Here is a 13,094-nt window from a genome sequence, read left to right as displayed (position 1 = left end):
AGAGCGGGGCTGATGTCAGTGGGGATCATATATAAACAAAAATAAGCGCATATACTTGCTAATCCAGTCACACACTCTCTACACCTGCTCAGTCGCTGTCTATTTTTCAGCACTGTGCCGAAAATGTAGAGGCCAATCGCCTGACAGCCAAAAGATTTACTGCTGCTCAGGTGCTCTGGGATTCAGAAAAATGGCAGCCTCCAGCAAAAAGAAACCGGAACAATGCTGGAAGCAATTTACAGCACACGCTCATTTTTGTAGCATAATAATCAGTGATATTAAAGGTTTTTTTTTTTTTTTTTTTAAATTTTATAAATTGGTTAAATTAGATAAACTTGTGTCTTTTTTTCAACCTGACTAACTATGTAAGGATCCTTTCACACGAGCGATCCGATCAGATCCGCCTGTCAGTTTTTTAGGCGGATCTGATCGGATCCCTCATGCACCCCTATGGGGCAGCGGATGTCAGTGGAGACATGTCCGCTACCATCCACATCCGATCCTGCCTGTGAAATCCGGACGGATGGGAACCCTATTTTCCATCCGTCCAGGTGATCAGATGATAGCAGACAGGTGATCCGCTCTCTCATCCCATTCCCCCATAGAGATTCATGGGACTCTGACACCTCCTTCTCTGCACACAGAGCAGAGAGAGAGCTGTCACCTACCTGCTCAGCGGGGGATCTGTGTATTGATCCCCCGCTGAGCAGCACGCATCCGCCTATGGAGGCGGACCATGTGAAAGAAGCCTAACTATGTAAAAATAACAAACGTTACACTTGTGTGATATTTATGTATGGTTTTGCACAGAGCAGCCCTGATCCTCTCCTCCTTGGGTCCCCTGTTGGAGCTCCTGGCCCCTCCCTCCTGCCAAGCATCCCCAGAGCAAGCAGCTTGGCCCTGGCCCCTCATTGGCTCACTGACTTTAACTGGAGTGGGAGCCAATGGCGCCCCCGCTGCTGCCTCATCCAATAGGGAGGGAGAGTCCCTGGAGGGCAAAGGCTCTCGTGCACATCGCTGGATGAACATGGGGCTCTGCTGCACAGAGAAGGTTTTTAACATTCGTACATAGAATGCATGAAGGTTAAAAAAAAAAAACCTTCTGCCTTTAATGTGGAAGGTATGTTCCTTGCTAAATAACATTTTTTTCTCTTTTTTTTTTTTTCAAGTTGTTAAGATACTGACCCATTGATGATGCGATTATTGTACGTCATGTGCCTTTGCTTTGTACACAGCTCAACCCCACCCGTTACTGCGCCATACACTATGACTTGTTGGGACATTTGCAAGAACGATCTCTGGAGTACCTTGGCCTTTCATTATGGTAGTGGGCTCAACCTCTTGACTAGAACCCAGGGACTGCTGCTTATAAACATAAACTGTGTACACTATTTTAATATATACTTTTGCTGGACATTGCGATATGTGAAGAATTTATTTACGCAGGCTTGTATAATTATTGATAGGCCCACTTCAAAATTGGATGGCACCGAAAATTCTTGACCTGGTTAAATGATCACATCACTCTATTAGCTCCTGAAGAATATGAAGGTTAGCACAGTTATGGATAAGTAGGTCAGCATTCATTTATGATACAAATCTGTGCACAAACCAGTATTTAAGAAGCGTACCTTGCACAGTGATTGCTAATCACAGTATGACTGGTTCCATTACAGTTGAGAGGCATGTTAGTGTAAATCAAAAATTATTTACAGCTCATGTTGAGTTGCTCAAAGCAGGCATTGAGTTGGGTTGAACAAATCCCGAGAGCAAATCAGGACAAGAATGCCTAAAAAATGTAAAGCAGGGATCTTATTTTTTAACTGTTTTACCGGTCAATGGAGGATAACTTCTTGGCAGTTGAAATTGTCTTCTGGCTCATGAATTCTATATTAAAGCTCAACCCCGGTGTTTTTCTTTTTCCTGGTCTGTCCCAGTTACTAACATTTTTCCTAGTAGGGGATACTGTCTCTCATTTTGCTGTTCTGATCTAGGAAAGGAGGTCCAATGGACAAATTTATAAAGCAGTGAAATCTGGCATTCACTGCAAGGGAATCTTCCAGGCGCATATTTTTACAAATTACAGTAATTGATTCGCCACAAGTAAACCTTCAATGATAGTCAAATTCAATATATATAATATATATATAGAGAGGGAGATAGATGGATAGTATATATATATATACACACACTATATTACCAAAAGTATTGGGACGCTTGCCTTTACACATTCCTGAACTTTAATGGCATCCCAGTCTTGGTCCGTAGGGTTCAATATTGAGTTGGCCCAACCTTTTCAGCTATAGCAGCTTCAATTCTTCTGGGAAGGCTGTCCACAAGGTTTAGGAGTGTGTCTATGGGAATGTTTTACCATTCTTCCAGAAGCGCATTTGTGAGGTCAGGCACTGATGTTGGCTGAGAAGGCCTGGCTCACAGTCTCCACTCTAATCCCAAAGGTGTTCTATCGGGTTGAGGTTGGGACTCTGTGCAGGTCAGTCAAGTTCCTCCACCCCAAACTCGTTCATCCATGTCTTTATGGACCTTGCTTTGTGCTCTGGTGTGCAGTCATGTTGGAACAGGAAGGGGCCATCCCTAAACTGTTCCACAAAGTTGGGAGCATGAAATTGTCCAAAATGTCTCGGTATGTTGATGCCTTAAGAGTTCCCTTCACTGGAACTAAAGGGCCAAGCCCAACCCCTATAAAATAACCCCATACCATAATCCCCCCTCCACCAAATAATTTGGACCAATGCACAAAGCAAGGTCCATAAAGACCTGGATGAGTGAGTTTTGGGTGGAGGAACTTGATTGGCCTGCACAGAGTCCTGACCTCAACCTGATAGATTACCTTTGGGATGAATTAGAGTGGAGATTGTGAGCCAGGCCTAGTCATCCAGCATCAGTGCCTGACCTCACAAATGCGCTTCTGGAAGAATGGTCAAACATTCCCATAGACACACTCCTAAACCTTGTGGACAGCCTTCCCAGAAGAGTTGAAGCTGTTATAGCTGCAAAGGTTGGGCCAACTCAATATTGAACCCTACGGACTAAGACTGGGATGCCATTAAAGTTCATGTGCGTGTAAAGGCAGGCGTCCCAATACTTTTGTTATTATAGTGTGTATATATAGATAGATAGATATAGCATTTGTAAATGAAAAATGGGTTTGAAAATAACCTATTCTCTAAAAACTACGCTTATTTGCATTACCAAGGACACCTTATGTATCAGCTGCTGTTTTCTGTATTAATTTATTTATAATGTTGTGACTATCACCTTATTAGCATTTTGTATATTTATCAACCCTCTATGCAAAGCTATATTTAGCTCTTGTATGTAAGGGCTCTGTCTTCTGTGCTGTAAGTGCTATTATTATCAAGCAGACGTGTGTCTGTGCATACTGATAAGGTGTTTTGCCAGCAGTGGGTTTGAAGTTTTTATGAAGACTTTGTTATCGGGTACATTTTGTAGGACGATGGCTGTTTGAATTTGGTTTTATCCATAGATGCCAAATGCATAGCTTTGCCCTGTATTACAGTAAGTTTCCACCATTAACAAGAATGTTGAGTTGAATGGAAGGTTTGTGTTTATAGACCTGTTGGCAGTGTTCGGCGTCTGGAAGTACCTACCTCAGTTGGACTCCAGTGGATCCCTTAAGAGGAGGGATTGTTTAGGACAGGCAAGCATTGCATGGGCAGGATTAAAACTGTCTCTTGTATTCAAATTGTAGGTAAGGAAAGTGGAAGGGATAAGTTGGTTTTGAAAGTGCATTTTCAGGCTGTTTTGTAAAATCAAGTATCTAATTGTGTGCCAATTTATTACAGGCAAAAAAGTGCTTTAGTGGAGCTTGAAGTATGAAAGCCCGAGGTGCTGTCACATGTTTCCTGGCTGAGCTTGCATAACAAATGCAGTGTTGCTTCCAGGAAAGTCACGGTTAATATTTCTCCGCATCAGTTCTGTGAAGTATGGTGGAAAATATTCTGCTAGCTAGAGGAAACTGTTGGTTTTGCTCTGGTTACAGTGTAACTTTCAGTGTGCGCACGTTGTCCTGACTTGTACAAACACTGTGACAAACATGACAAAACTTCTACTCATGTGCAATAACTGTGATATAATGGACTGATAAGATTCTGCTACCGGCTACTTATTGTATCCATCACTTAGCTATTTGCCCAGGCTATTCCTAACTAAGCTTAAATCTGCTCCCACCCACCTACTAAATCCTATTCTATATATACCCTGTGAAAGGACCATGTGTATACTTACCTGTTTTGAGCGTGATCAGAGTGGTTACATGATCAGCTGTCAATTTCAGTAGGGAGGAGGGACAGCCGGCAACGATTGCCATGTACAAAGTCTATGGGTGTCATCTGTGTCTAGGCACTGAAGCCATTTTTGGCACTCTCTCCTCTTCACTGAAGCTGGCCGCTGCAGAGATCATGTGACCGGATCATGCTCAGAATAGGTAAGTATAGACCGCTTCCTTTCACAGGGTAGATAGAATAGGATATAGAAGGGGGTGGGGTCAGATTTAGGCTTCGTGTTAGGATTAGGCTTGACTTTAAAGCGGTAGTATCCCGCTTTTTGACACTTTTACCTACAGGTAAGCCTATAATAAGGCTTACCTGTAGGTACAATTAATATATCCTAAACCGGCACGGTTTAGGAGATATTTGCAGTGCATTTAGCCGCTCACGCGAGCGACGCATGCGCTCTGAAGGTCCGGGGGGACCTTCAGTTTTCCTTGCCGGGAGCTTGCCGGAAAATCACTCCCACGCGCATGCGCGGGATTGATGTCATCGCGGCTCCGGCCAATCACAGCGCCGGAGCCACCGAACTCGGAAGAGACGCAGAGGGATCATGGCAGCGCCCGCAGCGATGTCCGGGGGTCCGTGTCGGGGCTTCGTTCTAAGGTAAGTAATACATAATGAGCTAGTATGCAATGCATACTAGCTTATTGTGCCTTTGTCTTGCAGGTTTTTATTTATTTTTTTTTTTTTTTGTTTTCGGGTTTACAACCGCTTTAACTCTGGCTCTGCCTGTTTTGTTTGTGTGTGTGCGTGTATATATATGTATGTATGTGTGTGTGTGTGTATATAATATACCATAGCAACACTTTAAAGCAGTGTTTCCCAACCTTATTCCATCAAGGCACCCGTTAAAATTATGCACAATCTCGAGGTACTCTCAGGGACAGGTCTCATAGCATAAAGGTGGCACTTTTAGGGCTTGTTGTGGTGATAATGAAAATGAATATAACAGCGCATGCAAGGTTTGGGTTTGTTTTGCCGTATAGCTGGTTAGTAAGCTGGATGGTGTAGTTTGTAAGTTCCCATATCTGTCCATTAGGAGACAGCTGTAGCTTATAGCATTAAGTAGTCAGTTTATATTAAGTGGGGCTGATTGCAGTTTGGGCTCTTAGGCTAGTCTTATATGGATGCCCCCTGTGAAGCTCCATTTTTGGAAATGTTCCAGGCATGTCATTTGGTGTAGACCTCAGGTTAGGGTATGATGGAACACCCAGAATAGAGCTTTTGTATCTCCCCAGTCGACCTGGTGCCTTGGGTTGAATCATAAGAACTTAAGTCCCTGGCTAGCCAAAGGAAAGTCTGGGTAATCCTGTTCAGGCTGCTACTACCGTGTATTGAAAAAAATTATGATCATGCTGAGTGAATGTTTGCAATACTAATATATGTCTTGTTACTGTATTTTCAGGTATGGCCTCACAAGTTTTGGTATACCCACCATATGTTTATCAAACTCAGTCAAGTGCCTTTTGTAGTGTGAAGAAACTGAAAGTTGAACCAAGCAGTTGTGTGTACAGCAAGAGGAGCTATCCACGCACCGACCTGAATGCTAGAAACCTTGGATTTGCACATCCAAACAACAAGAGTAGGGCTCCTTTGCAGACAAAAAATCACTTTGACAGACCTCGCCAGCAGACTGCGGCTTCCCAGACCAGCACAGTCGCATTAAAATCCAACACAGGTGCTCCGGGGGACCCAGCAGCGCGGGCGCAGCCAGATCCGAAAGAGGCACCCATAGTTGGATCACCGGATTGTGCATCAGATTTGCTGGAGACACAGCAGCGATGTGGATTGAAGCGTAAGAGTGAAGATTTGGAAAACCAAGGTGGCACCATGCAAATTGTTGACGAGTTGTCTGTGCTGCCTGCTATGCTGCCAGGCAATGCAGCAAACCCTGTAACTGTTGTGGCAACCACAGGAGCATCTAAACCGAACGTAGCTAACGTGGATGGAGACTATCAGTTGGTACAGCATGAGGTGTTGTGCTCGGTTAAAAATACTTATGAAGTTCTTGATTTTTTGGGTAGAGGAACCTTTGGACAGGTAGTCAAGTGCTGGAAAAGGGGGACAAATGAAGTTGTGGCAGTCAAGATTTTAAAAAACCATCCTTCTTATGCACGCCAAGGGCAGATAGAGGTGGGCATCCTTGCCAGGCTGAGCAATGAGAATGCGGATGAGTTTAACTTTGTGCGTGCGTACGAGTGTTTCCAGCATCGGAACCACACCTGCTTGGTTTTTGAGATGTTGGAACAGAACTTATATGACTTCTTAAAGCAAAACAAATTCAGCCCCCTGCCCTTGAAAGTTATACGGGCCATCCTACAGCAGGTGGCTACTGCACTGAAAAAGCTGAAAAGTCTTGGTTTAATTCACGCTGACCTCAAACCCGAAAACATCATGCTGGTGGATCCTGTAAGACAGCCGTACAGGGTGAAAGTAATCGACTTTGGCTCTGCTAGCCATATATCAAAGACTGTCTGCTCAACATATTTACAGTCTCGCTACTACAGGTAAGAATTGCCCATGTAATATCTAGTTTACTCTGTACATACTTAAATGCCACAGTTACTGACTCATTTTCCTTACGGGTTGATCATTTTTGATCTTTATTTTTTATCAAAACACAGTTTTCCATCTAGCTTTTTTTATCTTGAAATGTAAAAATGACATTTGTATATTATAGACTGAATATGTTTGGGCTTAGGAACTCAATATGTTGACATTTAAAACCTATGGTTTATCAGAGCTAGCATCAAAAGGTGATTTTTTAATGACTGCTCTGCCGTACATTTTTCTAAGTCTAGCCCTACAATATATTTTTATTGCACTCTCGTGTTTATGCTCGTGTATATATATTTATAAGGTGTAGCCACCAAGAAGCTCTGCGTTGGGATCTGTGTTCCTTCTCCTGCCTGGTGCACTTTGGGCTGCTTACATGCTGTTTGGAGGTGAATGCCCATGCTACTAATCTGCTATCTGAAGAAGCTCTAAAGCCGGCCATAGAGGGTGCAATCTAGGGCTGCAACTAATGATTATTTTGTCTGTCAACTAATCTAGCGATTATTTTTCCGATTAGTCGACTAATCTAACGATTATTTTTATTTTATTTTTTTTGCTTAATTGAGTGTTCTTTTTTTGATTAGCTAATTAATCCTTTGAATAACAAAAAGTACAGACCCCTCAGTAAGCCCCCCTTCCAGTACATACCCCTCAGTAAGCCCCCCTTCCAGTAAAGACCCCTCAGTAAGCCCCCCTTCCAGTAAAGACCCCTCAGTAAGCCCCCTTCCAGTACAGACCCCTCAGTAAGCCCCCCTTCCAGTACAGACCCCTCAGTAAGCCCCCCTTCCAGTACAGAGCCCTCAGTAAGCCCCCCTCTCAGTACAGACCCTTCAGTAAGCCCCCCTCTCAGTACAGACCCCTCAGTAAGCCCCCCTCTCAGTACAGACCCCTCAGTAAGCCCCCTCCCAGTACAGACCCCTCAGTAAGCCCCCCTCTCAGTACAGACCCCCTCAGTAAGCCCCCCTCTCAGTACAGACCCCCTCAGTAAGCCCCCCTCTCAATACAGACCCCCTCAGTAAGCCCCCCTTCCAGTACAGACCCCTCAGTAAGCCCTCCCACCTAGTACAGACCACTTAGCCCCCAGTGCAGACCCCCCAGGCTCACCTGTGATCACATGCTGCTGCTGGAGTGGCGCGTGACGTCTCGTCTGTGTGGGACAGTGGGAGGGGTCATCGGCGTCGGCGGCAGTCTGCAGCCACAGAGAGTCAGCTCAGTTGATGCACCGCCGCGCGGGCGCAGCCGCCCCGTGACGTCATGCCGCTCACATCGGCTGACGTAGAAGAGACGGACACTCTGGACTGGAGCGCAGCGGGGGCCAGGGGGCAGTGCAGCCTGCAGCGGCCCCAATCAATGCAGCAGCCCGGCCGGCAATGCGAGCAGAGGGGCGTGTGACGCGTCGACGCCTTTCACGCATGTCAACGTATTTCTGTTGTCGACATAATCGATTACGTTGACGCATCGTTGCAGCACTAGTGAAATCCCTAAATTCCCCCATCAACATAGTCAGTGTTGATGGGGGAATCCCTCCCGTGAAGCTATTGTATTCTCCTGGGGGCGGAGCTGTTCCTGCCAGGAGAGCACACAGTAGCCACTGGCAATACTCGCATGAAAAATCTGACAGGCTGGTTGTACCCAAGTTGATCGATTTAACTTCAGTACAATCAGCTTGCCCATACATGCTTGAAATCTTGGCCAGTTTACCAGGTTCTGGCAGAAAATTCATACCCAATGATGATCGATCAACTTGGGTGCAACCATCCTGCCAATAGATGGTTCGGATCTCAGCTGGTTCCTGCTAACCCTGCCAAGATTCAAACTGTCTATGGCTGGCTCTGCTATACAGGTCCCCCAGACTATTCAGTTAAAAACTTTTTAAATACCTTGGTTGCAGCTGTTCTTTTATCAGCAAAGTGCTTTAAATTTATTTTGGGAAATGGATAGGTAGGTCCCTGATTAGATCTATTTATGTAGTTTTGTTCTTGATGTGTCCATTCCAGAGTGTCTTCCGTAACAACTATGGTTTACATAGAGGAAGTCTTCATTATCAGCTGATCATAAGACCGCTGGAAGAGAAGAGTGATTTCCTGAATTCCCAGCATAGCAGCAACTAGTAGTCACCGTTGTGTAAATCCTTAAAGAGCTGTAATGGAGTCCTTTCTATAGAGGGGAAAACGTCCTCTTACTGTTACACAAGGCGTTTTGTCCATTATGTGTTCTAGATGCTACCAAAATTGTTTTTCCTTTTAAAGGACAAGTTCAGATGAAAAGTGCGGTCCATACCTATCTAAACTTTCTGATAGCTCTCCCAAGTGTCCTCTCACCTCTCTCTAATGGGGACAGCCTCCCCCTCCCCCCGCGGTGTGTACATCTGGGCGCTGCCTGTGCAGTAACTTCCAATAGACTATAATGGACTGTGCCTGTATGGCCTAAGTTAAAGCGGAGTTTCACTCAAAAGTGGAACTCCACTGATCAGCTTCCTCCCTCCTCTGGTGCCCCATCAGGCACCTTTCAAGGGGGAGGGGGGAACGGTACCTGTTTTTGACAGGTACCCCTCCCCACTTCCTGGGAGACAGTTGTCTCTCGGAAGTTCGGCCCCCTCCTTTTTCCTACGCCACTTAGCACATGCACAGTAGGGAACCAGCAGTGAAGCCGGAAGGCGTCACTGCCGGGTTCCCTTACTCTGGATGGCGGCGGCAAACGAGAGCCGATACATCTGCTTCGGGTGCCCAAATCGCAGGCTCCCTGGACAGGTAAGTTCTACTATTTAAAAGTCAGCAGCTACAGTATTTGTAGCTGCTGACATTTAATTTTTTTAATGGAGGCGGAACTCCGCTTTAAGTCTTTGGATATATAAAATGTATTGATTCCAGAGATAACATCCACATCCTAGAATTAACCATGAAGAATAAACACAGGGTGACTAGGACATATAAATCTCCCACCCATGAAAGTGGACTTTAGAGGATGTAGAGTTATCACATAAAGATGGAACACACCATAGAATAATAATCTACATAAAACAAAAAATTGTATTTAGTACAAATTGATAAAAAGGTACATCCTGAAAACCATCACATCACAGCAATTTACCCCACAGCATCTCCAAGAGCTTGCTATACCATCTAGTACAATTGATGGTTGTTGGGGAATACTGTCAGGAGGGCAACGCGTTTCCAGGAACAAACTTGTTCATATAGTGCTTCCTCAGAGACCCTTCATATTGGCCATGGTATTAGTAAGAACTTGAAAAGCAAGAAAAAAAGATAAGTCAATGTGTATATACAGAATCGTATCACACATGTAGGTTAACTAAGAACCCATTATGCTCACCAATGTCCAATAGTGAAAACCTAGACAATCATTCGATCATATGCGGCAGGCAAGGACAGACCTCAGAACCAATTATGGACCACCTGATCCACTTGATGCTGGCTGGTGATGTGATGTTTTTTATGATGTATCGTTTTATCAATTTGTACTTAATAAAATGTATTGTTTTATGTAGATTATTATTCTATGGTGTGTTCATCTTTATGTGATAACTCTACATCCTCTAAGGTTCACTTTTATGGGTGGGAGATCCTTATCTCCTAGTCACCCTGTGTTTCTTCTTCAAGTCTTTGGATGTTATTGCACAGTTATGGAGGATAGTATATTTAACTGGAGCATTTGATTGTAATCCAGAGCTGTTGGAGGGAGGTAGGTGGGCACGTGGGTGGGAAATTTAAATTTAAGTACATTAGGGGGAAAGAAAATGTGTGCTGAGGGCTTAATATAACCCCAAACCTTGAAATTCAGACAATACTTAGCCCTGTTGGGATTGTTTTGTGTGGCAGAGGTCTGCAGTTATGTCTGCACAGCATTACAAGTCAGATAAAAATCTCCCATTTAACTAATCAATTGGTATATTTAGCTGCTTGTCTAGAGATGAGCTTTAACTCAAGTGAATCATGGTTGCAAAGTGCTGAGAATCAAGAGATAATTTCCATAAATAACCAATTCTGTAATCCATTGCTGAAAATAACAAATTCTGCCTCACTGTATTATGGCTTATGCTTCCTATCCAAGGCTTAGTCACAGTCGCTTTTCAGTGTTTGAGTAATTTATTACTAGGACCGTGACACACCATAATCTTCATATGGTTGTCTTGAAAACCATTTATGTTTCTAGATCAGTAGAGTGATGTCTGTAGTCTTCTGCAGCTAGCAGCAGTTTTCCTATTTTACAACACTTAAAAACGTGGCCCCAACTAAAAACACATTTAATACATCTATATGAACTAGGGATCGACCGATTATCGGCAATGCCGATATATCAGGGGGCCGATATGCACTTTCCCCAATATATCGGAATCGGCCCCTGCGTTTACCGGTATTGCCGATATTTCGGGAAAGTGCTTGTACCGGAGTGATGCCTGCAGCTAGAGGCATCACTCCGGTACCGGAGTCCATGGCGGACTGTCGGCTGTCTTGTAATGACAACCAATGCGGCTGAGTAGCCACTCGGGAGGGGACGTCTCCCCGGTCCCGCCACCTTCCGCAGCTCGTCCGGGTCTACTGTCCCACCGGGAGACCCGGACATCCTACCTGCATGGCCGCCGAAGAGAAGACCCGCTCAAATGCTGCCTCTTCCTTTCTCTGCTCCATAACCCTTAAAAAAAAGCGTTGTTCATTCAGATAAGAAATTTCAAAAATGTTGTACAGTTGGTACCCGGGTTACAATCATCCGACTTCCAAACGACTCCTACTTACAAACGGAGGAAGACAACAGGAAGTGAGGAGAAATCTCCCCCCTAGGAAGGGAAATTCATTCCTGTAAGAATTATCATGGGAAGGTGTCTCCACTGAAGCTTTATCACTAATCGATGTTTCCACAACAACCCATAATATTCAAAATCCAATTGTCACAGGGTCAGAAAGTGAGGTGGAATCTTCTGAACAGGGGTACAGACAGAAAAACAAATGGTACAGGGGTGTTAACTAAAGATCGACTGATTATCAGCAACACCGATATATCGGGGGCCAATATGCACTTTCCCTGATATATCCGAATCGGTCCCTAAGGTTACCAATATTGCCGATATTTAGGGAAAGTGCTTGTCCTGGGGTGATGCCTGCAGCTAGAGACATCACCCCGGTACCGGGACAACTGATGCAGCTGAGAAGCTGATCGGCTGTCATTACAAGGAGCGGGAGGGGACGTCCCCCCCCCCCCTCCCGCTGCCTTCCACGGCTCTCCTGGGTCTCCCGTCCCACCCCGGAGACCCGGGCATCCTACCTCCACCGCTGCCGCCGCCGAAGAGAAGACCCGGTGTAGCATGAAGATGTGTCCCCGTGAAAGCCGGTATCCCTGCCGCAAGTGCGCATGCGCCAGTCTCCATGTAAAAAACCTGGAAGTGATATCATGACATCACTTCCGGGTACTCGGCGCCAAACTAAAAAAACATTCAAAACAGCCAAACTTGGCGTTTTTTTGAATTTTTTTCAGTGCAGAGGAGGGGTTTGGGGTCTTTTAGACCCCCAGATTCCTCCACAAGGAGTACCTTTTAGGAATTTTTTTTTTTTTTAACTTGTCCGAAAATATCGGCCGATACCGATATCCGATGACCAAAATATCGATATCAGCATTAAAAAAACAATATTGGTCGATCACTAGTGTTAACCCTTCCCTATGCTATCCAAAAAACTTAAAATTTTTTATTTTGGCTGGAGCTACACTTAAAAAATGTACCTGTTCCGACTTCCAAATAAATTTGACTTAAGAACAAACCTTACAGTCCCTATCTTGTTCGTAACCCGGGGACCGCCTGTACCCTGAACCTTCAGATTTTCTAATCCATGGTCAAAAAGGAATGTTGTTTTTCTCCGGTTGACAACTAGAAAACTGAACAGATGTTTGGAAAACCTTCCATGACGTCACACCTGTACACTTCCCCAGCACATACCTGTCAGTTCTCCAATTGTGGTGGTGGAGAGTCCTAGCTGCACACGCAGTTATGTAACCGAAGACCAGCACAGTGCAGAGAGCGTTTCTTCCTTCCTTTGACTTATTTACATATTAGGATGATATTAGACTTTTGAAGAATTCAGTGGCGTGACAAATCCTGTTTGGCTCTTCTGTATTAGTTTGTGATGCAAAAAGAGACTGTTGTTTTTTGCAGTAGAAAATACACTTCAGGATTTAGGTACACAGTCATTTTGAACAGGTAGTACCTAACATTGTGTAGCT

General features: G+C 44.6%; 1 protein-coding gene across 2 annotated transcripts in view; it reads left to right on the top strand.

The window, feature by feature from the left end:
* HIPK3 (homeodomain interacting protein kinase 3) overlaps positions 1-13,094 on the top strand; it is a 210,169-nt gene that overhangs the window by 32,710 nt on the left and 164,365 nt on the right. For both annotated transcript variants that reach the window (XM_082269870.1, XM_082269869.1), the window contains exon 2: positions 5,716-6,817. In XM_082269870.1, coding sequence (XP_082125996.1) covers positions 5,716-6,817 — 1,102 coding nt within the window. The remainder of the gene's footprint in view (positions 1-5,715; positions 6,818-13,094) is intronic.

This window comes from Pelophylax lessonae, assembly GCF_965119305.1.
Source record: "Pelophylax lessonae genome assembly, chromosome: 10".
NCBI lineage: Eukaryota > Metazoa > Chordata > Amphibia > Anura > Ranidae > Pelophylax > Pelophylax lessonae.
Note: the sequence above shows the minus strand (reverse complement) of the source record. Positions and strands in the feature narration are given on the sequence as shown.